Source organism: Engystomops pustulosus, chromosome 1 (assembly GCF_040894005.1).
Source record: "Engystomops pustulosus chromosome 1, aEngPut4.maternal, whole genome shotgun sequence".
Classification (NCBI taxonomy): Eukaryota; Metazoa; Chordata; class Amphibia; order Anura; family Leptodactylidae; genus Engystomops; species Engystomops pustulosus.
In genome coordinates this window covers 66473067-66499099 of record NC_092411.1, presented here as the reverse complement: position 1 = coordinate 66499099, position 26033 = coordinate 66473067, and the positions used below count along the sequence as shown (strand labels likewise).

General features: G+C 41.2%; 1 protein-coding gene across 5 annotated transcripts in view; it reads left to right on the top strand.

Moving 5' to 3' along the window:
• RPH3A (rabphilin 3A) overlaps positions 1-24434 on the top strand; it is a 181801-nt gene extending 157367 nt beyond the window's left edge. For all 5 annotated transcript variants that reach the window (XM_072142713.1, XM_072142722.1, XM_072142704.1 and 2 more), the window contains 5 exons: positions 1476-1532; positions 5716-5867; positions 8280-8361; positions 9330-9426; positions 19677-24434. In XM_072142713.1, coding sequence (XP_071998814.1) covers positions 1476-1532; positions 5716-5867; positions 8280-8361; positions 9330-9426; positions 19677-19807 — 519 coding nt within the window. In that variant the 3' untranslated portion in view covers positions 19808-24434. The remainder of the gene's footprint in view (positions 1-1475; positions 1533-5715; positions 5868-8279; positions 8362-9329; positions 9427-19676) is intronic.
• Positions 24435-26033: the final 1599 nt, after the last annotated feature.

The window sequence follows — 26033 nt, the reverse complement described above, 5'->3', positions numbered from 1 at the left end:
TTGATTTAGTCCTAGGCTAGAATAAACAGCTGTAACAGTTATCAATGGTTTCTGTGATTAAGCTTTATTGTTAATCCTGATTCTTAAGACAACCCAACATTTTTAAAATCCAATTGTCACAGAGACCAAAAAAGTCCTGGCTGGGATTACAATGATAAAATATAGTGTTCCGACTTACATACAAATTCAACTTAAGAACAAACCTACGGACCCTATCTTGTATGTAACCCGGGGACTGTCTGTAATACAAAACACCACACCCCTATTCACAATACCCTAATTTCCAGTGAAAATAGGTCATGGAGTGGGAAAATTCTGTGATTGTTCTCTTATAAACAAAGTAGTAACTTGCATTTTATACCCTTGTGGAAACCGCCATCTTATTTTTGGAATTTGTAATTGGTTGAAAATCTTAGGCCTTGTTGTACATTACGTCTTCAGTTAATTCCTTCAGTTATTTTGAGTCAAAACCAGGAGTTTTAAACCAAAATCAGGAGTGGATGAACAGCATGCGATGTAAATCAGCTGCCTCTAAAGCCAGCAGGATCTGGTCATGTATCAAAAGTGGAATGGACTGTTGCGATAGCGATGTAGTTTTACCACTATACAAAGCATTGCTTCAGCCTCACCTGGATTATGCCGCCCAGTTCTGGGCACCAGTCCATAAAGAGAATGCCTTGAAGCTGGAGTGGGTATAATGAAACAAAAATAATAAGGGGTATGGAGGGTCTCAGTTAGATTAATCTTATAGTAAGATTAAAAGAATTAGATTTATTTTGTAAAGAGACAACTAAAGTGCATGATTAATTTATGAAAACATATAAATTGGCCATACATTCCAGGTTAATTGTCCAAAATTTCCAGGTTAAATATCATAAAAAGACAAGTGAGAATTGTTTCCATCTAGATAAAACAAGGTTTAATCTCCAGAGGAGACGAGGATTCTTTACTGTAAGAACAGTAAATCTATGGAATAGCCGAGCTCAGGAGCTGGTCACAGTAGGGACAGCAGAGAGCTTCAAGAGTGGTCTAGAAGCTTTTTTACATGAAAATAACGAATGAATGAAATTGTGTTCCATTACATCCCTACCCCATGTCATCCCTTCCCTTTCCTTTCTTGGTTGAACTTGATGGACATACATTTTTTCCTCCATTTTAACTCATTTAAACACACAGAACAGGTGCAAGTCTTTCCAGTGAATATAATGAAAAGTCTTGCACCTGTTCTGTGTATTCAACTACTCATTCGGCTCAAAATAACTGAAGACTGAAGACGGAGATGTGAACTAGACCTTAGTCCTGGGTGACCATTGGTATGAATAAGAGAAAAATTAGGCAAAAATATATTGACCCAAAGCACACTAGATCATACAAATTCCCCTCCTCCAATTCTAAATGGTAACCTATGCCATTATAGAAATTATTATATAATTATACAATGTTTTCAATTGTTTCACTTATTTTTGCTTTTGCAGATGAAGCGTGCTGGAACTACAGGATCAGTTAGAGGCATGGCTCTTTATGAAGATGAAGTAAGTCACATTTTGTTGAATTCCTTAAAGGAAATCTACCACTTATTTAGTGGTAGATTAACCTTTAATGCTACTGGGTATATCCTTGCAGTGTGAATATAAAGATATGTTTATTAGGAGCTGTGGTCCTCTATTTCACTTTAAAAATCATGTTTATTTCAAGGCAAATTGAGGGAGGGGTGTCACTAGAGCCCCACTGAACTCTGGAGCTTTGACTTCAACACGCCCTATGGAGCCCTTCTCCTCTGGCACCATTCTCTCCCACTTGCTCCACATCCCCCCCCCCCTACTGTCTCGTGACAATACAGCAGCATTGAGTATCTTTACCATGCTGCTGTGATATCCCTGGTACACAGGGATGAGCACAGAGGGAGCAGAGAGACCATGTGCTAAATTTACATAAAAATAATTCTATAACATACAGTACAGCTCCCAAATAAACAAATCTTTATATGGAATCTACCCAGCAGCTTTAAAGTTTAATCTACCACTAAATAAGTGGTAGTTTTCCTTTCAATTTTTTTGTCTACATTAAGAATATTCAAGCTCATATTTTTTTTACTTTATCTGAAGATGGTAGAGGAATCAAGGCTAGTTAAGAACTAATACTCTGTGAATGTCCTACTGTATATCTTTATCATGGGTAAATTAATTTATACATCATAGGGGTTATTTATCATTGGTTTTGCTGGACTTTTTTGGCATTAAAAAAGTCGCATTGAGGTTTTTTCGATTTTTCACTGCTAAAAAGTTGCACAGGATTATTTCCACTACTATTCTGCTGTAAACACAAAACTACTGCTGTCGGATTCATGACTTGACTGCATAATAAGTTGGTCACTCCAGTCACCTGCTGGTATCTGTGCTTTTTATGTATTCTGTGACTTTTTGGAAAATAAATCCCTAACAGCAAGTAGCGCAAAACATAATTTATTAAAGGGCCAAAACCACTTAAATGAATCTGATGGGCTGAGGAGCTCCAAAGACAGATATGGAACTGTCTCTCAGAGCCTGTCTAATGATAGATAACCCACCCTCCCCCATACTACTGTGCCTTGACAGGTCACTGCACTATTAGGTGTCCCCAAAACATTGGGCAGTTAGGTTTTTATAAGAAATGTATAGGGACATTGTATTCCATGTTTTTATCTCTGCTATACCATCATAGTTTTTTTTCACTATGAGTTATTTATTTTAGATGTACATTTTCTATACTTATACTTTTGAACACTAAACTTAATATTTAGTCCTTTTTGTTAATCCTGTAATTAGAAATGGTAAAATATTACTGCTTAAGATTAGGCTTAGGCAATATATGAGGAATTCTTGCTCATTCTATCTGCCATCAGTCAATATGAAGAATAATGGTGAACACAATAATGAGGGGAACTACTAGAAGCCCTGAAGGGAAAGCAAAAAGGACCGGTTTATTCTGCTTACAGCTAAGTGTATTTTCAGCAGTGTGTGCTAGTTTAATTGATCATTAGATGGCCTCTACCAAATTAAATACAAATAAGGTCACATCATATAACTAGAGTTGACCCCTAATAACCCTGCCTGTAGGTGTCCTCAATCCAGAGCTTTAAAACTACTCCCCTATGACCTTTATACAGTGGCTCCGAATTTCCAGACTTGTACTTTCCATTATATTGTTTTCAATAACACAGTCTTATCGTTAATTTATTGGACGTAAATATCTTTTTATTATTGAAGACAATTGTTTTTCTGGGATGATGAATAGATGGTTAAATATAATAGATATGCTTTGCCCAGTAACCAGAACACAAGAATAGTACAATTGTCCCTTATTACTACTGTCAGTGATGCATCATTTTACAAGGTTATAAACAACAGTATTGACAATAATGCAATGACAAATATGCAAGAGTTGTCCATTTTTTCACCTTAAAAGTAAGACTTATAGACATGGCTTTACAGTGGTATTCAAGAAGGTTAGGACTGACCCACGCGTGGACAGGTGAATCGGCCAGTGGACCTCGGACCTGCATGAGATGTGCAGAACCCTCATGATTCCTCATTGAGATATTATTCAGCATACAGCATTTAAACCACTATCAAATACTATGGGAATATTATCTAGCAAACTCCCCAGTTTATCCTTAGATACTGTAGATGCATTGGATGACATATAAAGGTAATAGAAGGGAGAATTTATCATACGGTGATGCTCATGCTCCAGTGTATGATAAAGGCCACATCCCCCTTGAGTCATAAACCTTTGATGTATCCGATGGGTGGCCGCACTGCCTGGCAAAACTACACATTCTCGACCTGGCGTAGTTTTGCTAAAAACCTGTCAACTAATGTTTGCAGGCTTTTAGAAAATGCAAAGGCATGGAGACATGCGCCACTTTACACCCCCTGCAAGCCTACATTGCACGGAGTTACCATAGAGTGGAGTAGGCATTTCTTGTATTACACAAGAAATTCTAATTATTTCAGTGCTTTTTATGCCAGAAAACTAGGAAACAATTATCAGTGCTTCTACACCAGTATCAACCAATATTCTTCCTCCTTGGGCCTTCTCATTCACACTGAATAACCCAATCACATTACAGCATCTTTCTACTACCTGAGGTCTGCCGCTGCACAGCACTAAGGGTACATTCACCGGGAGGGCATACCACTGTGCGCTGGAGAGGATGAGGTGACCCCTCCACCATCCATAATGAAGAGTGGCGCATGGCTGCACACACGGGGCATCCACATATACATCCCCCCAGACGGCCGTGTGAATGTACACTAAGAGGTTGAAGACTAAGGGCAGTAAGCAGATTACTGACAGGGCTCCTAGGACCAGTACAGTCCAAGGCAATGGCTAGAAAGCAAGCTATGGGTCAGCTATGTTTTAGGAATTTGTAGATGCATTTCAGGTAATATTTGCATGTAGCTGTACAGTGTTGGGCCTTCCAAGTAGACCAGTACACCTTCCAAGTGCTAGAATATGGTACCTATGTGAACTCCATATACAGAACATCTACTTCGGTAAATGAATTAAACATTCCAGTAAATATAGTATGCAAAAACAACAATATAATGTGAATACTTTTATTCTTCCTCACCTTTGAACACCTGCTCCCACTCCAGATACCATCTGCAGGATTTTGTATGTTTGTGATTACTCTGTGAAGATTTAATCAAGACTTTTTTTGCATAGACTTAGTCAAAGATTAGAATGCTTTCACATGTGTGCGCTATATAAATAAAGGAATTATTATTATTATTATTATTAACTAGTAAAACATGTTTTTGGAGCTAAAATATCTACCTAGAATTCAAACCTGTGGGTAGAGAAATTACTGTATTTCTTCTATTATTAGAATGCTTTCAAATTACTAGCACTTCATTTCACAATATACTACGTAGCAATATGTAAATGCCTGACATATTTACTAACTTTACATTGTATTAGTATTGTATGATGAAAACTCTTTGAGTCTGCTCTTTGTTCTACTAAGAAAAAATATTTTGGAGTTAGCTAGCATGCATTTGCTCCAGAAATTATGATGAAAGAGGCCATAATCATTTATTTTAGGCTTGGTATTACATTAGCATATTAAAAGGAATCCAGCTCAAACTTGTACAAGGGAAATAGTTTTGATACTATACGTAAGTCGTTCAAGTCCGTGCATATACCATATTGTAGATATCCCTATCTCTGTTAGACATCCAGATGAACCATCCATTGTGCATTTCCTGATGGCCACAACATTAATGCACACCACCATGGTGTTGCTCAAAATGTTAGTCCAGCACATGTTTTCCTTCTCATTCTGAGTTTCCAGTACATGGTGTTCCTTCATGGTCCCTGGATTTATATCCCCCTACATGTTTGTCCCCATTTCTTTCTTTGATCCCACACATGATTCCACTTGCATTTAAGGACCGTGACAAAACTTTCCATTCATTCTTATACATCAACTTGACTTTCTTTTTACAACCACACGTTTTACAGCTTGGGCCCCAGAAATGTCAATGCACCACTGACAACACTCTGGCGGGAGAACCAATTTGTGTTTGTGTAGTGAAATGTATTGAAAAGTGAATGTGAAATGTGTTAATTGTGGATGTCATTCCATGAGATTACCCCCCTGGTAGTCTAGTGGCTAGCAAAGATGAAACTTCTTGTGCATAGCATCTCACCAACTTCTTATTTTTGTAGACAGATCGTGGAGGAGATGTAGAAGACCGAGGAAAGATTCTGGTGTCTCTAATGTATAGCACTCAGCAAGGAGGCCTGATTGTTGGGGTTGTACGCTGTGTTCACTTGGCAGCAATGGATGCTAATGGCTACTCAGATCCATTTGTCAAACTGTAAGTAACTATATATTCTCATTAACATATAATACACATTACTTAAGTAAATGTTTTACACTGAACAATTATATTACTGTAGTTGGTCTGCAGGATGTATAGTAGTATAATGCACATTGACACTCACAGCATAATGCTTCAATTAACTTTACTTTAATATGTAGCAAATCCATACATATAAATATCACTTTAATAAATGATTCAGTACACAGCGATTGGTTCCACAGCGATACACAACTTCTATCCACTCTGTATTGCATATGTCATGTGGCTAACTGAGACTGCATTCTCCATGAGCCACTACAGGAGTCAGGCTGGGATGGTGATAACACCCATTGGGGTACATTTACTTATCCGTCCCGTCACAGTCCCCAATCCGGAATGTCCGACGAGGATTCGGAGCTGCCACAATTCACTAAGATTGTGTGTCCGATTTCCTGCTTGTGTCGCTTCCCCGCTGAGGTCCACCGGAGTTCATCTTCTTTTCCCGGTGTATGTTAGTGCATGTCTTGGGACACAATTTGAATTTTAAATTCCGTGGTTTGTCCGAATTAGTCAGGTTGTCCGACGGCCAGGCTCCCCCGATTTGTGTTGCATGAAAGCCGGCACTGATGAGACACAATCTGATCGCGTGTGCCAAAAACCCGGGGCAATTCAGCTCAAATCAGAAATAGTCGGGAAACTCGATGGAAATGCGTCCAACGGACCCTTCGTAAATTTGCCCCATTGTGTTCATTAGCCACAGCATCTTAGGGGATTGTCAGTAAATTGACAGGAGCATAGGCCCCTTACAAAGCTGTTGCAGAGTGGCAAAGTGTTACTAAGACATCCTGAGGCCTATTTTTTTATCTACTAAGTGTAATACTCTTTACCCACATGGAACAATCATCATACATTGCAATATGTATATGTATAATAGAACCAATCAAACCATCTAATGTTAATGTATTTGGAACTTGTGAAAAAATTATAAATAACACATAAAAAAATTTAAATAAGTATTTTTCCCAACACAATGATTTTGTTTATTTTTGGCCCTAAAAAAAACTGAATAAAACCAGTTGCCCATCAATCAAGTATCAATGTGTACAATTTTATCAGTTGAAAATCATATTAGTTTGAGAACAGTTTGGTGAGATTTGAGTTCCAGTGCTATCCAGCCATTCATTTTGACAACTCCCAGTGTTTGAATTATGTAAGATTTTCACATCTGATTTTTAAGCTACTTGTGTGTGCACAATGTGTGTGCAACTTAAATTAAAGTAGGATATTACTAACCAGAAAAAAAAAAATCTGACGTTTGCATAACACAGTAGACTCAATGGGGGTCATTTACTAAGGGCCCGATTCGGATTTTCCCGACGTGTTACCTGAATATTTCTGATTTGCGCCGATTTCCCCTGAATTGCCCCGGGATTTTGGCGCACGCGATCGGATTGTGGCGCATCGGCGCTGGAAATGGGGGGGCGTGGCCGAACGAAAACCCGACGGATTCGGAAAAACCGCCGCATTTAAAAAAAAATCTGTCGTGGAGCTTGCACTTACCTTCTCTCAGCTAGGCTCGGTGAACTCCAGCACGTTCCGATGCTTTTCAGCGCAGCAGTGCCACCTGGTGGATGGCGGAGGAACTACGTTAATGAATCCCGGCCGGACCCGAATCCAGCGCAGAGAACGCACCGCTTTGGGAATTAGTAGAAAAATAACTATTTTTCATTATTTAGATAAATATACAAGTCTGCTATGCACAAAGATTTCTTAAATAAATGTTAAAATATTAACATAATGGGGCAGATTTACTTACCTGGTCCATTCGCGAGCCAGCGGCGCGTTCTCTGCGGTGGATTCGGGTCCGGCCGAGATGTAATAAGGTAGTTCCTCCGCCGTCCACCAGGTGGCGCTGCTGCGCTGAAAAGCATCTGAACGCGCCGGAATTCACAGTGGCCGGCTGAGTGAAGGTAAGCGCGTCCCGAGCAACACATTTTCCGTTTTTAAATGCGGCAGTTTTTCCGAATACGTTGGGTTTTTGTTCGGCCACGCTCCCCGATTTCCGCCGTGTGCATGCCGGCGCCGATGCGCCACAATCCGATCGCGTGCACTAAAATCCCGGGGCAATTCAGGTACAATCGGAGCAAATCGGAAATATTTGGGTAACACGTCGGGAAAACACGTATCGGGCCCTTAGTAAATGACCCCCCAATAAGTGAGATTTATATTTACACAGAAACTCTGATACACAATTTTTACTCAGGGGAGTGGTAACGCCCTGTTGTCAATGTTTTTTTTTTTTTTTTACATTTGTAGGATCAACAACAAAAAATTGTATAATGCAAAGTTCTAAAAAGGTTATTTCAAACTGTTAATTCATGGTAATACAAATTTGCATGTTCCAAATGTTGTACCTTTGTATCCTAGCTGGCTAAAACCTGAAGGTGGCAAGAAGGCCAAGCAAAAGACTCAGATTAAAAAAAAGACTCTCAATCCAGAATTCAATGAGGTGAGATGTTTTGACTGCCTTTCACTTCCTTTCCAGCGACTTTATCTCCCAGCATGCCCTGGCATCTGCATAGCAAAAGGAATTTCCTGATCTCTCTGTAAAGAATCATACACTTATATCATAAGTCATAGTAAAGAATAAAAGCTATAACTTCATCAACATTGTCGCATGTGAAATAGAGCTGATATTGGCCACAAATAAATGCATGAACACAAAATTTTTCCATTTCCTATACCCAAAGAAAAGTAGTTAAACTAATAAATTAAACAACCTTAGTATGGTACAAAAAAAAATAAAATTTGTCGTGAAAAAATCAAGGCCTCAATCACATTGTTAGAAAATAAAAATGTCACAGTTAAAATATGAAAAACGTACATTTTGTGTTGCTGCAATCATAAAATCATAATGACATGTACCAACTGTTTTACGGCCCAAATTTAAGTTGTTTTTATGAGGCAATAGGAGAAGTTCATTCTTTGTAGTGTAATTGGAATTCTGCTTCCCGAATCTGCAGTTATAATCAACATGCTGTGTGGGGGTGGGTTTGTACTTTAAACTAAAAGCCTATAATGTGCATTGCCTACTTTGTGGCCCAGCACGGCCCATTCTACATTCCAGCCCACTTGGTGTGGAATAAGAGAGGAAATACTATAATACTTTATCAAGGCTTGATGCCAGTACAAGTGTTGATGAATCCCCACAGTATTTGTTGGGTCAAATAGAATTTTTCAATATATGGAAGTCTCGAGGCATTGCTACGGGGAGCCTCTGTTCTTGCCAACATATAGGATAACTCAACATAGATATATTTCTGTGCAAATAAATGAATGCAGGAAGCAAAAACCTTATTATTAAATTCTATGGCTGCACGGATTATAAATTATTTTTAAAAAATTTAGCAAAAACACCAGATTAAAAATAATTACGATCGTCATATTGAAACAATTTCATTTTCTTCTTCTCCATAGGAGTTCTTCTTTGATATAAAACACAGTGATCTGGCAAAGAAACAACTAGATGTATCTGTCTGGGACTATGACATTGGAAAGTCTAATGATTATATTGGTAAGTCAGTTGTACTAAATAATCGGTCAATTCATTGCTTGTTACCCAAGTTAGGAGGAATGTACAGTAGGTCTCAGTTGTGTGCGCCTTTCTAAAAAAATTGTAAACACTCATGTTCACAGGTTTCTACACAAAACTATGCCACGTCACAGCATGGCTGGCACATACATCATTAGGTCTAAACCTCATGATGTATCAGTTGATCAGCAGTTGAGGGGGGATTTATTATATGGCTGTAAAGGGGGGCTTCTGTTTGATAAATCTCCCCCTAGGAGTCAATCTAATCCATACTGTAGTTTTTGACTTCAAGTTGTCTAATGGGTGAGAGTGATTGTGATGTTTAGCTTTGATATCTATTACAGCATAATAAGACAGGTTAATTATATTCTAATCATACGTTGCCTAGGCATGAATGCATCATGATTGCTTGGCTTATACTGTTCAGTGTAAGTGTAATGCAAACATAATTACTATTAAACCAGTACATGTGTTCTCCAGAATAAATCCAAGTATCTGTTATCCTTGCAAGAAAACGGGTACCAGCCTAGTTGAAAATAATGGATGACATAAAATTTACATTGATGTCCGTGGGATTTTTAATTGATATGTTAAAAATATATAATATTATTATTTTTTAATAATAATACCAAGTGGAGTGCGGTTTTCTTTTGAAAAGTATAAATGGAGTCACCCACAGAAGCACCTAGGCTGGGGGGCCCTGGACAATTGCCCATTTTACTTGGGCGTTTCACAGGGTCTTCCTCAGCTGCTGTAGAACATCACATTACATACTTCAGCTGCTGAAGAACATCATAATACACACCTTAGCTGCTGCAGAACCTCAAAATACACACCTCAGATGTAGATGTATCACATATTTCACCCTTATAAATGCTTTAAAATGCTACTGTTCAAATCAGAATAGTTTCCACAATCCTCTTTTTTTATAGGAGAGAATAACAGAAACTGTATAGACCTCGATTCACCCTTCATACCCCCATAGTGTAACAGGGCTTCCTTCTGTCATTCTTCTATTATTTATAGCAGGAAAAAAAATATGGGCTGCAGTGCTATTTTTCTACTTTAAAGAGAACCTGTCACCTCTAAAAACTGCACCAGGAGCTACTTACTAGAGTAAGCAGCTCCTAGTGCTAGAGCAGGCGCAGCAGTGTTACACTGCTGGCGTTATCAGAAACCTCTGATAATGTTAGCAAATACTGCAGCGCTTTACAATAGAAAACACTGGACCGCTCTGTAAGCGGCCGGGCACATTCATTGCTGCCTCTCCCCTGGAACGCCCTGCAGTCCATAGACCGGTAGTGACACGCATGAATACACCCGACTGCTTAAAATGGTTTCTGGTTACAATAGCAATATAACACTGCATATTCTGTTCTAGCAGATTATGCTTCTAGTGTAGTTTTTAGAGGTGACAGGTCATCTTTAAATAATGTGAATACAGTTTAGCAGGTGGAGATCAATGGAATCCTACCTAGTACACCTATACTCATAAAAATGTGAATCCATAATTGGTGGAGTGTGTAAAACGGGCTATAGCTCTGAAGCTAGGCACTTAGGGTATCAATAGGGCTCACCAAATAGGGTGTAATAGGGTCAGTCTCCTCAGTCCCAGGAGTTTTACCCCTAGTAAGATTCAGTCAACCATCCATTTAACTGAGTATCTGGGGTTGCACAATCTACACACACCCTACAAAGTAGCCCAGACAGAAAGATTTCTGTTCACCTTCCACTCCCCATAGGGATACATGTACAGAAGGCTCCTTCCAATATGTTTACAAATGCTGCAGCTCTATTTTTGCTGTTATGAACAATGGAACAGAAGGATGGAGGGGCGCAATAGAGAGGTTGCACACCTGTACATACCATTCTATACATAAATAATGTCCCTTTATGACCTATACACAAAATAATCACCTACTCTTTACATATACATGGCAATTAGAGATGAGCGAGCACTAAAATGCTCGGGTGCTCGTTACTCGAACCGAACATTTCCCGATGCTCGAGTGCTCGTTTCGAGTAACGAGCCCCATTGAAGTCAATGGGAGACTCGAGCATTTTTCAAGGGGACCAAGGCTCTGCACAGGGAAGCTTGGCCAAACACCTGGGAACCTCAGAAAAGGATGGAAACACCACGGAAATGGACAGGAAACAGCAGGGGCAGCATGCATGGATGCCTCTGAGGCTGCTTAAATGCACCATTATGCCAAAATTATGGGCAACAGCATGGCCATGACAGAGTGACAGAATGAAGCTAGATAGCATCTAAAACATCCAATAATTGACCCTGACACTATAGGGGACGGCATGCAGAGGCAGCGGCAGCAGCGGAAGGCTAGAGAGTGGCATGGCGACATACCCTAAATGGACTCAGGCTTCAAACCAATGGGTAGCAGAGAGGAACCAAAGGAGGTGAGCAAGAAGCGCTCAAATAATATCGGTACATGATAAAAGTTTGCCAGTATATTTTGTGGATTACACAGCAGGGTGGCGACAAAGTTAACATGGAAGCCATGAAAACAATCCAAAATTCTGCCTGACACAGCTCGTTTGATAAGGGGACGATGTATGGAGGCAGTGAACTAGTAGTAGATTAAAGGTGCTGCAGTTAAAACTATGTTAGTTGTTTCTTGGCATGGAGCTGGCGCTCTGCTGCCAGGCGAGCTTTCGCCAATCCAAGCCCCTGTCTCTAGGCTACTCCCCAAACAGCACTTCTAAGAACCTTTTGTATAAGATCAAGTGTAGTAGCGTTCTTATAAGTTTAGGATATGGCGGGTGAGGGGAATGTAAACATCTGCGCAAGAAGCGCTGAAATAATATCCGTAAATGAAAAAAGTTTGCCAGTATATTTTGTGGATTACATAGCAGGGTGGCGACAAAGTTAACATGGAAGCCATGAAAACAATCCAAAATTCTCGTTTGATAAGGGGACCATGTATGGAGGCAGTGAACTAGTAGTAGATTAAAGGTGCTGCAGTTAAAACTATGTTAGTTGGATCTTGGGATGGAGCTGGCGCTCCGCTGCTAGACGAGCTTTCGCCAATCCAAGCCCCTGTCTCTAGGCTACTCCCCAAACAGCACTTCTAAGAACCTTTTGTATAAGATCAAGTGTAGTAGCGTTCTTATAAGTTTAGGATATGGCGGGTGAGGGGAATGTAAACAGATGCGCAAGAAGCGCTGAAATAATATCCGTAAATGGTAAAAGTTTGCCAGTATATTTTGTGGATAACACAGCAGGGTGGCGACAAAGTTAACAACTTTGATGTGGAATCCATGAAAACAACCCAAATTTCGGCCTGACACTGCACGTTTGATAAGGCGGCCATGTATGGAGGCAGCTATATGGACGACTTTTGGAGGTAGCAATGTAGACAACGTGTGGAGGCTGCTATGGAGACAATTCAATTTGGATAGTGCCTGTATGTGGCAGTCCAAAAAAGTTTTCAAACCAGAGGAGCAGGTTGGTGGCCCTCCAGAAAAATGGAATAGATTGAGTGCCTGTATGTGGCAGTCCAAAAAAGTTTTCAAACCAGAGGAGCAGGTAGGTGGCCCTCCAGAAAAATGGAATAGATTGAGTGCCTGTATGTGGCAGTCCAAAAATGTTTTCAAACCAGAGGAGCAGGTAGGTGGCCCTCCAGAAAAATGGAATAGATTGAGTGCCTGTATGTGGCAGTCCAAAAAAGTTTTCAAACCAGAGGAGCAGGTAGGTGGCCCTCCAGAAAAATGGAATAGATTGAGTGCCTGTATGTGGCAGTCCAAAAAAATTGTTTAAAACAGAGGACCGGAAAGGTGGCCCTCCAGAAAAATTGAATAGATTGAGTGCCTGTATGTGGCACTCCCAAAAATTGTTTAAAACAGAGGACCGTGTCGGTGGCCCTCCAGAAAAATTAAATGCATAAAGTACTATACCTAGAGCCAGTGGGCCCTGTCAAAAAACAGCCAGTTTCCTCTGCTTTACTGTAGAAAGAGGAGGAGAAGGAGGAAAATGAGGAGGAGGAGGAGTGGATAAATTATTCAGGTTGAGCTTCCTTCACCTGGTGGAGATTTGAAATTAGGAGAAATCCATGCTTTATTCATCTTGATAAGCGTCAGCCTGTCAGCGCTGTCAGTCGACAGGCGTGTACGCTTATCGGTGATGATGCCACCAGCTGCACTGAAAACCCGCTCTGACAAGACGCTAGCGGCAGGGCAGGCAAGAACCTCCAAGGCGTAGAGCGCCAGTTCGTGCCACATGTCCAGCTTTGAAACCCAGTAGTTGTAGGGAGCTGTGTGATCATTTAGGACGATGGTATGGTCAGCTACGTACTCCCTCACCATCTTTCTGTAAAGATCAGCCCTACTTTGCCGAGACTGGGGACAGGTGACAGTGTCTTGCTGGGGTGACATAAAGCTGGCAAAAGCCTTGTAAAGCGTACCCTTGCCAGTGCTGGACAAGCTGCCTGCTCGCCTACTCTCCCTCGCTACTTGTCCCGCAGAACTACGCACTCTGCCGCTAGCGCTGTCAGAAGGGAAATACTGTTTCAGCTTGTGCACCAGGGCCTGCTGGTATTCATGCATTCTCACACTCCTTTCCTCTCCAGGGATGAGAGTGGAAAGATTTTGCTTGTACCGTGGGTCCAGGAGAGTGAACACCCAGTAATCGGTGCTGGAATAAATTCTTTGAACGCGAGGGTCACGGGATAGGCAGCCTAGCATGAAATCTGCCATATGCGCCAGAGTACCAACGCGTAAGAATTCGCTCCCCTCACTGGCCTGACTGTCCATTTCCTCCTCCTCCTCCAACTCCTCCAACTCCTCTTCTTCTGCCCATACACGCTCAACAGTGAAGGACTCAACAATGGTCCCCTCTTGTGTCTCGCCAACATTCTCCTCCTCTTCCTCCTCATCCTCCTCCACCTGCACCTCCTCCGATATGCGCTGAGAAACAGACCTAAGGGTGCTTTGGCTATCAACAAGGGAATCTTCTTCCCCCGTCTCTTGTGAGGAGCGCAAAGCTTCCGACTTCATGCTGACCAGAGAGTTTTTCAACAGGCCAAGCAGCGGGATGGTGAGGCTGATGATGGCGGCATCGCCACTGACCATCTGTGTTGACTCCTCAAAGTTACTCAGCACCTGACAGATATTAGACATCCACGTCCTCTCCTCATTGTAGACTTGAGGAAGCTGACTGACCTGACTACCAGTTCTGGTGGAAGTTGACATCTGGCAGTCTACAATCGCTCGGCGCTGCTGGTAAACTCTGGATAACATGGTCAGTGTTGAATTCCACCTCGTGGGCACGTCGCACAACAGTCGGTGAGCGGGCAGTTGGAGGCGGCGCTGCGCTGCCCTGAGAGTGGCAGCATCTGTGCTGGACTTCCTGAAATGCGCACAGATGCGGCGCACCTTCGTGAGCAAATCAGACAGATTGGGGTATGTCTTGAGGAAACGCTGAACTATCAGATTTAACACATGGGCCAGGCATGGCACATGTGTCAGTCTGCCGAGTTGCAGAGCCGCCACCAGGTTACGGCCGTTGTCACACACAACCATGCCTGGCTTCAGGTTCAGCGGTGCCAGCCACAGATCAGTCTGCGCCGTGATGCCCTGTAATAGTTCTTGGGCGGTGTGCCTTTTATCGCCTAGGCTCAGCAGTTTGAGCACCGCCTGCTGTCGCTTAGCGACGGCACTGCTGCTGTGCCTAGAGCTACCGACTGATGGCGCCATGCCCACGGATGGTCGTTCGGAGGAGGAGGTGGAGGAGGGGTGGGAGGAGGAGGAGGCATAGTAGGCCTCAAACACCTGGACCGAGGTAGGCCCCGCAATCCTCGGCGTCGGCAGTATATGACCAGCCGCAGGGTCACACTCGGTCCCAGCCTCCACCAAGTTAACCCAATGTGCCGTCAGAGATATATAGTGGCCCTGCCCGGCAGCACTCGTCCACGTGTCCGTGGTCAGGTGGACCTTGTCAGAAACGGCGTTGGTCAGGGCACGGATTATGTTGTCTGACAAGTGCTGGTGCAGGGCTGGGACGGCACATCGGGAAAAGTAGTGGCGGCTGGGGACCGAATACCGAGGGGCGGCTGCCGCCATGAGGCTGCGAAAGGCCTCGGTCTCTACTAGCCTATAGGGCAGCATCTCCAGGCTTAGCAATCTGGAGATGTGCACATTAAGGGCTTGGGCGTGCGGGTGGGTTGCACTATATTTGCGTTTCCGCTCCAGCGTCTGGGGTATGGAGAGCTGAACGCTGGTGGATGCTGTGGAGGATCGTGGAGGCGACGATGGGGTTTTTGTGGCAGGGTCCTGGGCAGGGGGCTGACTATCAGCTGACACAGGGGAAGGAGCAGTGGTGTGCACGGCCGGAGGTGAACGCGCTTGTTGCCACTGAGTGGGGTGTTTAGCATTCATATGCCTGCGCATACTGGTGGTAGTTAAGCTATTAGTGGTGGAACCCCTGCTGATCCTGGTTTGGCAAATGTGGCACACCACAGTCCGTCGGTCATCCGGTGTTTCCTTAAAGAACCTCCAGACTTCTGAAAATCTAGCCCTCGCCGCAGGAGCCCTCGCCACGGGAGCTTCACTAGTTGACACATTTGGCGCTGATGCACCAGCTCTGGCCCTGCCTCTCCGTCTGGCCCCACCACTGCCTCTTCCAACCTGTTCTGGTCGAGGACTCTCCTCCGTCTCAGAAGCACTGTGTTCACCCGGCCTCTCAACCCAGCTTGGGTCTGTCACCTCATCATCCTCCGATCCCTCAGTCTGCTCCCCCCTCGGACTTCCTGCCCTGACAACAACTTCCCCACTGTCTGACAACCGTGTCTCCTCATCGTCGGACACCTCTTTACACACTTCTTCCAGTACGTCAACAAGGTCATCATCACCCACAGACTGCCACTGGTGGAAAACCTGGGCATCGGAAAATTGCTCATCAGCAACCGGACAAGTGGTTTGTGACTGTGGGAATGGTCCAGAAAACAGTTCCTCAGAGTATGCCGGTTCAAATGGCAAATTTTGCTGGGAGGGGGCAGACTGGGGGGGAGGAGGCTGAGGTGCAGGAGCTGGAGGAGTGCCGATTTCGGTGACATGGGTGGACTGCGTGGAAGACTGACTGGTGGACAAATTGCTCGAAGCATTGTCGGCAATCCACGACATCACCTGTTCGCACTGTTCTGGCCTCAACAGTGCTCTACCACGATTCCCAGTAACTTCAGACATGAACCTAGGGAGTGTAGCTCTGCGGCGTTCCCCTGCTCCCTCATAAGCAGGTGGTGTCTCACCCCGCCCAGGACCACGGCCTCTGACCCCTGCAGTAGTTGGACGCCCACGTCCCCGCCCTCGTCCTCTACCCCTAGCCCTCGGGTTAAACATTTTGAAAATGAGAGTTATAACTTGAATTTTTTTTTTAACTTTTTTTTTTGTTCTGTTTTTTTTTTGTGTTTTTTAGTTTTTAAAACCAAACGATGCTATCCTATTGCTACGGCTATTTTCTAGCCAAGTATGAAAGCACACTGCAATGCCAGATGAGATGACGCTGAGTTATGAAAAAAATAAACGTAAAATAAAAAAGGAAATGGCAGACTGTGCCTAATTGAAATCCAACCCCGGGCCCTAATAAATTTTCCCACTTCGGTCTTTGCGATGGATATGTGCGTCACTAAAACACAGTGGTCGCAAGTCTGACTCCAAATTGCTCACAATTTACTAGTAGATGCACTGCAACAACTACAGCCACCAGCAGATCAACCAGAAATCAAATATATATAACGCTACTGTAGGCGTAATTAAGCCGTTTGTATTCTCCTATGGCTATTTTCTAGCCAAGTATTACAGCACACTACTATGCCAGATGAGATGACGCTGAGTTATGAAAAAAATAAACGTAAAATAAAAAAGGAAATGGCAGACTGTGCCTAATTGAAATCCAACCCCGGGCCCTAATAAATTTTCCCACTTCGGTCTTTGCGATGGATATGTGCGTCACTAAAACACAGTGGTCGCAAGTCTGACTCCAAATTGCTCACAATTTACTAGTAGATGCACTGCAACAACTACAGCCACCAGCAGATCAACCAGAAATCAAATATATATAACGCTACTGTAGGCGTAATTAAGCCGTTTGTATTCTCCTATGGCTATTTTCTAGCCAAGTATTACAGCACACTACTATGCCAGATGAGATAACGCTGAGTTATGAAAAAAATAAACGTAAAATAAAAAAGGAAATGGCAGACTGTGCCTAATTCTACTCAAACCCCTAATAAATTTTCCCACTTTGGTGTTTGAGGTGGATATGTGTGTCACTAAGAGCTAAACACAACGGTAGCAAGTCCCCCTGCAAATTCCTCACAATATGGTACTAGCTGCAAATAAAAAAAAAAAAAATTATAACGTTATTGTAGCCCTAAGAAGGGCTGTTGGGTTCTTTTAGAATCACTCCTGCCTAACAGTAAGCTAATAGAACACCCTAACGCTTTCCCTGAGCAGCAGCAGCTCTCTCCCTAGCGGCATCCAGACAGAGAATGATCCGAGCAGCGCGGGCAGCGGCTAGTCTATCCCAGGGTCACCTGATCTGGCCAGCCAACCACTGCTATCTATGTGTAAGGGTACCACGTCATGCTGGGTGGAGTGCAGAGTCTCCTGGCTTGTGATTGGCTCTGTTTCTGGCCGCCAAAAAGCAAAACGGCGGGAGCTGCCATTTTCTCGAGCGGGCGAAATACTCGTCCGAGCAACGAGCAGTTACGAGTACGCTAATGCTCGATCGAGCATCAAGCTCGGACGAGTATGTTCGCTCATCTCTAATGGCAATACATATAGAGAAATATACACTTATACTTTATCACACTCTTTACATATACATGGCAATACATATAGAGAAATATACACTTATACTTTATCACACTCTTTACATATACATGGCAATACATATAGAGAAATATACACTTATACTTTATCACACAAACATATGAATAAATACAAATATACAGACATATACATACACAGTTACATGCAAAAATATGCCAGGCACATGCACACACACACCATTTACATACTGCAGTTCCAATAATTTATTTCACAAACACACACATACAAACATGCGGACACATAAATACAGACAGACACATGCATGCACATGGAAGTCTATGTTTAGTTATTCACGCACATGAATAGCTCTCAAATACTTACCCAATGTGAAGACTGTCATGCATGCAGGAGGGCAATTTAGGTTGCATAAAGCAATACAATGCAATACAACTTAATTGATCCCCTGGGGTATAAGCTATAACTGTAGCCTTAGTGCAGCACTCCTCCAGACTTGCGCTAAGGCTCTGGTTGTGATCACTTACATTTCATGGGGCAGACGAGGGAGTTAAACACCTAACTCTAATTCCACTTCCCTTACACTTTGAGCTTGGCATGATCTCCTCTAACTGACTCTGACAGCAGTGAAAAGAGAGAAGAGGGAGTGCAGCCTGTGCAGGTGTCTCGACTACTTCTCGACTACTTAATTGTATCAAAAGGTGCTCACAATGGACCTGCTCTTTGTGCACCAATGCTTAATGTTCACCTGATTTATTTGGCCCAAGCAGAGGAACCCAGTTGATGGCCGCACAATTCTATGCCAGGCCCTACCTAGCATAGAATTTACTTTATAACCTGCGCCAAGAATACTGTACAGCCTGGTTCAGTCCTCCATGCCCACCTGGTGTAGAGGAGACGTAAGGGGGGAAATGGTTAGTGGCAGTGCGCCAGTAGTTGCAATTCTATTAAGGCTTGCACACAAGCCCACCCCTATATTTCTTGGATCCAATAAATGTTTCCAATTTCTGGAAGCCTGGAGCCACCACTAGGGGGAGCCTCCTTGAGTGTGTAAATACTCTGTAGTAATCTCTTATGAGTTGTGGCCATTTTGCAGCTACAATACTATTTTTCCCGATCCCGATTCAGACTTCTGTATGAGCAAAACAACACAAGATTATAAAAGTAAAAATAAATCTTCACATGTTTAACTTACAAAAGGTAAATGTTATTTAATAGTTAGCATTCCTTTAACTCTATCACATCCACCTGATGATTAGCAAGTTTTAGGATGAAAACTAATTTACTTGACAAAGTTTTGTTGCTGCAAGTACAGAATATGAGTCACCAATCACAGTGTGGGTCTGCTCTGTAGAAATGGCGCTGTGCAAAAGTAGGGAGTAACCTGTTATTTTTATGTAAAGAAAGTTTCCTTCTTGAATGTTTCCCTGCAGGTGGTTGTCAGCTGGGCATCAATGCCAAAGGAGAACGCTTGAAACACTGGTATGAGTGCCTGAAGAACAAAGATAAGAAGATTGAACGCTGGCATGTTCTACAGAACGAAAACCATGTAGCAAGCGATTAAAAGGCAGCTGCAGTGTTTCACAAGCATTTATGCTCTGTACCAAGTCACTGTAAACTTTTTATGTCTTGTCTTCCAAAGCATTCACACTTCTAGCTTTTAGCGATAGAAATAATATAGTTGCTATTAGTATATTCTTTATTAAATTTAAAAAAAGCCGCATTTGTGTATGTCCTTGGGACAAATGCTGACAGAAATGATACGCGTGTTTGTGGTTAAACCTTCCCTATTGCCAACCTCAGTCCATGGTTCTGCCCAGTGCTACATTATCTCCCTATATGGCAACACCTCTATGTCCATTGCTTGTGAATTATAAAGGAACATATACTGTATAAAATGGAACTTTATTTTTATTCAGATCTTTATTAAGGCACAATGTCTTTGTACAAACAGATCTTACATATTTAGCAGTGCACTTTCTGTCTTGTAGTAGAAATGGTGATCGCTTACCTGAAAGGTACAGACTATTCCTCCTGTGTCCTGCTATGTAACAAGTCGCCAAAGTGATCTTTCAGAGCACAAAACAGCAATATCAATTCAGAAACAATTTCTACAGGTTTCCAGTTGGTAAAAAACTGTATTTTTTGACCAAATGTTTGCACAGAATAGTTCGGGGGCCAATAACATTTCTCTCTTTTAGACTAATTCCTAACTTGTCATTATTCTAAAACTATTGGAAATGCTAATTTTACATTAGGATGCATTAGAAGTCAGGAAGCTTTATTCAGCAGGCTTACCTAGAATAGTTGCAGAAGCTTAAAATCAAGCTCTTTTCCGTCAGATAAAATATCCGCATAAATATTATAGAGCTATAATGTATAAAGTTTACCCTGGTACATTAAATTAAAGCAGCTTTAAGAAAAAAAAAGACACATGCAACAAAAAATATTTATATTAAAGTTATCTAGTGAGGGAAAAGTTTATCAAATGGCTCAAAGTGGGTTTAAAGAAGAAAAAAGAAGTTTCAGCTGATCAGATGCTTACAGCGTCCCCGTTGTTCTCCTGTTACTGGTCCCATCTTAACCCCAAGACAATAAAATCCCAATAATCCAATGACAGAGGCAAATCACTGTTGAGGCCAGTACAAGGCAATTTTGTGGGTCCGAAATAGAAATGGGGGTAGAAGATTCTGGAGACCCGTAAGCTACAGAATAGAAGCAGTATGGAATTGACAAAGTCAACTGTCTCTATTTTTTAACCCACACTGAACCATTAATTGAGCAGTTCTTCTCCTGGACTAATCTTTGAGGCCACATTAAGAATATTTTAAGTATAGTGGTTATAAGGAGCCTAGACCATTCTGTCAACCTTTGATGACATATTGTATGGCAAAAAGTCCTCTTGATTGTAAACTCTAAAATACTAAAAAAAAAATACTAAAATCCAGGGTGCAAAGTCTTTTTAAGAAATGTAAAGTATTCCAATGTTATGCTACAATAAGTTTTCTACTGTACATTCTGAATTTAACTAGAACATTGCAAAAGTAAACCTATAAATAACACTCTTCTGGTCTTAAAGAGGGGAACGCATAATTGTGCTTTCTTGATGGGTGTGGACACGCACAATCAAAGTGTTAATTGGAGGGTGGCAAGTGTTTTAATATCATTTAAAATAGTTTCTATATGGACTCAAATACATTTTAATCTCATATGTATCTCAATTTAATCTCATATATTTTTCATTTCTATAAACTTGTAGCTTTTGTATAAATGGTCTCTAAGTAGCATTCTCATTTGACAAATACAATCAATGTCAATTTACATTGAAGCACCAAATAAAGTCATATAGTATATATAAAAGTTCTTTAAAATAGTATTTTCCTAGTAATAAAATATATAGTAAATGGATGTGATATGATCTAGAGACTATAAAAACTAACTTATAAGAATGTTTTATTCCACACGGAAAAGAAACTGGTGATAATATATAATAATAGATCATCGAAAGGACAGTATACTTGAAGTTCCTGTAAAATCTCTATAAAAGCAAGCTATATTTTAAAAATTAATGTCCTACTTTTTTTTTTTTGTTTCTGCTCCAACTTGAGAAGATAATCTATCTAGAAGGCCGTTTTTACATCGCTTTGGGTGCTCTTCTCTAAGAGGTTTCACTGAATGAGCTACAAGTCCTTAGCATGAACCATGTGCGCTTCTTAGAAATCCCAGATTTGGTCAATGTGACTACATAGGTTCCTCCTTCATCACTGACCTAATGTTTGTGTAAAGCACAGCTGGATGAAAAGTGGATTCATTGAGGATTTCATATTTGCAACTATGACATTTTCAGGGTCACTTTCTCCTCCGGCATTTCTTTACTTCAGATTTTACGTTAAAGATGTCCTGTGTTGTCCTCTAAAGAAAGCGAGTCAGTTAGTCCTTGTCTGACAACAGGTTACTAGACTGACATGACATGTAGTCACCTTTACCATAATCACCAATGACAATTGCAATGGGAATTTAAGATCTGTACACAGTTGCATTGTGTAATTGAATCCCCTCAATTCCTCAAGTAACCCCACTAAGAAAGTATCGGCAGAGCTATCATTGTGATCATGGATTAACTTGCATTTTTATAGCCCAACTGGATAAGAACCTTTCAGTGCTATTGGTATATAGTATATATACAACTTGCTTCTGATTTTAAACTCTGCATGATGACTTCACAGTCAGTATTTTATAGGACTTTTTCTACACAGATACCAACTTAATCTTCTTTGCTTTTATTATTAAGCCTGAAACCCTCTGCTTGGAAATTATTGCAGAAGCTTTATCTTCAGAAGAGCTTTAGAGCATTGGTGCCATGTGCATGGTTTCAAATGCTTACAGTGCTATATCAATGTATATGTAAATATTACAAAATGTAATGTTTTTTTCCATAGGATATCATGTTTCTTATTCAGTTCACAGGGTATGTAAACATTTTCCAGTATACTTGATAACTAATCTCCTCGTCTGTAAAGTGTCACCTTTGTATTGTTCTGGGATTTAATAAGGTGGTAGTATGAAAAGTTCATGTTGGTCCGTCTTTACTCTGGGACTTTTCTAGTTGTTTTTTAAAAATGGAACACCATGAAATTCCTATGACAAATGTTAATCCGGTTTACTTACGGTATGTGTTCCCAATATCCAAGTTTTACTAAACTCACTGGGCCTCATTTACTAAATCTGTCTACGGATAAAATTGTATGTTGGCCATAGCAACCAATCAATTGTCTTTTCTTTTGCTTTTTTATTTTACATTTTTGAAAACAGTTTATCTCTGGTTGCTATGGAGAAATTTTTGTAGCTATGGAAAGTTTTCATTAATAAGGCCCCAAGGTGCCCAGGTTTATGTGCGGTGTAGTTAGCTGCCTCGCTCTGAGTACATATTATTCCTGAGTTTTTGTAGCCCTTATTACAGCAATGAAAACCTTATTAGTTGGTTGTCTGGATTTGGAATGTTTTTTATTGAATTTGCCAAATTTCAGTTCGTTTTGCTGCCGGTAAATTAATGGACCTGTTTCGTCATAAGCAGCATAAACTTTGCATAAATATTTACAATTTATTAACAAATATTGATTGTTGATGGGAATCAATGCCCTTTATTGCTATGAGACCTAGCCTTAAAGAGGACCTGTCACCCTAAAAATAAAAGTAAAAAATTAAATAAAGTAAGCAGCTCCTAGCGCTACTGTATATTTAGCAGTGTTAAACTGCTTTCTTTATTGGAACCCTCTCATAAAGCTAGCAAAAACTTCAGTGCCGTTCCCTAGCAACGCCAAACCAAGCACACAGCGGTCCAGCTTATTTATGAGAGGGTGGTGCGAGGTGCTGATTCTTCCCTGGACCGCCCCTCCCATGCCATAGGCCGGCGGTCACCGAATCCTAGTCCATCCCTCCCCTTGAATACGCAGAACCACTGTATGCTTGGTCCGATAATGCTGGTAGTTTAACACTGTTAAAAATGTGGTGCTTTTTTAGAGTGACAGGTCATCTTTAAAGTCATCTGTGGCCACATAACAGAAGAAGCAGAATCCTATTAGTTGCTGTTTGGAATAAAATGGATTATACCACAACCATATTTTAAAAGGGTTGTACAGCTACATTAAGATGTAATGTACTGAGCTGGGACACCAGACCCAACCTGCATCTTATGGCTTATTCTATGATATGTGTGCATGATGGTACAACTGTGACCAGACAAAGAAAAATGGATTACATATAATGAATATCACATACTGGCACTGAAATCCACTTCTCTTTTTCCAGACAATCAACACTGCAAACACAGACAATTACTGGTTATCATTTGTGTTTTCCAAAACAAAAAAAAAAGAAGATTAGAATAATTTCTCTGTATTCACATGTGTATTTTTTCACTGGATTGGATGCGCCATTAACAGACATCAGCTGAGCAGAAATCATTTTTTTTTTCTGTAAATAACGCATGCACATATGGACTGAATGGCGCAGAGACTTATATGCTGATGTTTGCATTTCAAAGAGCATGATGTGAATTTACCAGAAAAAGTTACAGATCTAAACTGATGTTATCAAGAATTTAGAAATAAACCTGTCTTCCTTTGCATGCAAATAGAACATACTGATTTCCTTATGTGATGTGTCTAATAAAGAAAAATTCAAGAAATCAACTTGTGGTTTTTATTTGTCATATATTGTTACATAGATTCCATGGTTGAAAATGAACATATAGACATTAAGTTCAACCAAGGAAGAAAAAAGGGCCGGGGTGAGGTGAAGGGACGTAAGGAAACACACTTACTGTATATATGATTATATAACCATCAATGCTATTTTGCTGTAAGAAGACATCAAGCCCCATTGTGAAGCTCTCAGCTCCTGAGGTTATTCCACAGATTCACAGTTCTTACAGTAAAGAGGCCTTAATAAACTTTACACCATTAATTTTGTACAGACCATTTCTATATTTACATAAATAGTCATGTCCCCTACCTAATTGTCTCTTCTCAAGACTAAATAAATCTTGACAGTCCAACCCTTCTGTAATATTGTGTTCTCAAGCTGGAGGTTCAGGACTTCCTTGTGGCTTCCTGACACCTGCCTCTAATGGCTCATGCACAGCTATTACATTGCCAGCACGACTGTTCGGATGGAAAATTCTTGCGTTATATTTCTATATGATTCAGGGATAGGCATCCTCTGCAATGTGTGTTTAAGTCCCAGATTACAGATCTGGCAAAAGTAATTTGTCACGGGCTGCCCATGTGTGCATGAGCCCTAAATTCTGTGACTTTTTTTACATTTTATTTTTAAAGTAAACCTGTCACCAGGAATGTCATATTTAGCTGGTGACAAGTATTGTTTCAATACTTTGTAAAACTTTATTTCATGTTACATGGCTCCCAGCCAGGAGCTTGTGGAGAGTTCTGGGGTAGGGGAGCTACAGCAGTCTGTGTTTCAGTCTCAGCAATGTATTTTATCTCTCTTCCAAATTCATCCAGCTCCCTCTAGCCCTCTCCTGCTTGCTCAATGGTGGGAGTATCGGTTTTGAGCTGTTGGGGGAGGGCGGAGGAGCTGGAAGAATTTGGAAGAGAGGAAGAATGCATTGAGGAGACTGAGGCACAGGCTGTTGAAGTTACACCCCAACCTCCCCCCTTGAATTAGCTAAAAATTACATTCCTGGTTAGCTTTAAGGTATTAAGCCTTAAATAAACTATATAAACATGTATCTCTACAATCATCTTGACAAAAAGAAAGAAGGGGATTTGGACCAGACAGTGAAAATGGTAAAAACAAAGCCCAGAAGAGAATGTTTCATTTGCATTTCATTGCCAATTCCACTACATATGGAACTTTTTCCAGCTTCCAGTACATGGCACAGAATATGAAATAGTGGCACTAGAAAGTACAATTTGTCCTGCAGAAAATAGCCCTTCTATAGCTTTAAAAATGGATTACAGAAAAGATGTGGGAAAGAGGGATACTGAAAGATTAAAAAAAAAAAGTCTTGAAAGATTTAAAGGGATATTCCGACACCATAAAATGATCCTAAAAAATTATCTGCAGTGGGTAAATTACATAATAAAATTGTAAATCTCCCCATTCTCCTGTCCCATGCATTTTCTCTATGTCATCCAACACTGCAGAAACATTAGGGGAAGCCACTCACCCAATCATTAGAATAAGCAAGTAACCATTACAACCACCTAGAGTTTGCTGCTGCGAGAATATTGACAGGGGAGTGGGAAACCCTTTAAGATTACAGTTTC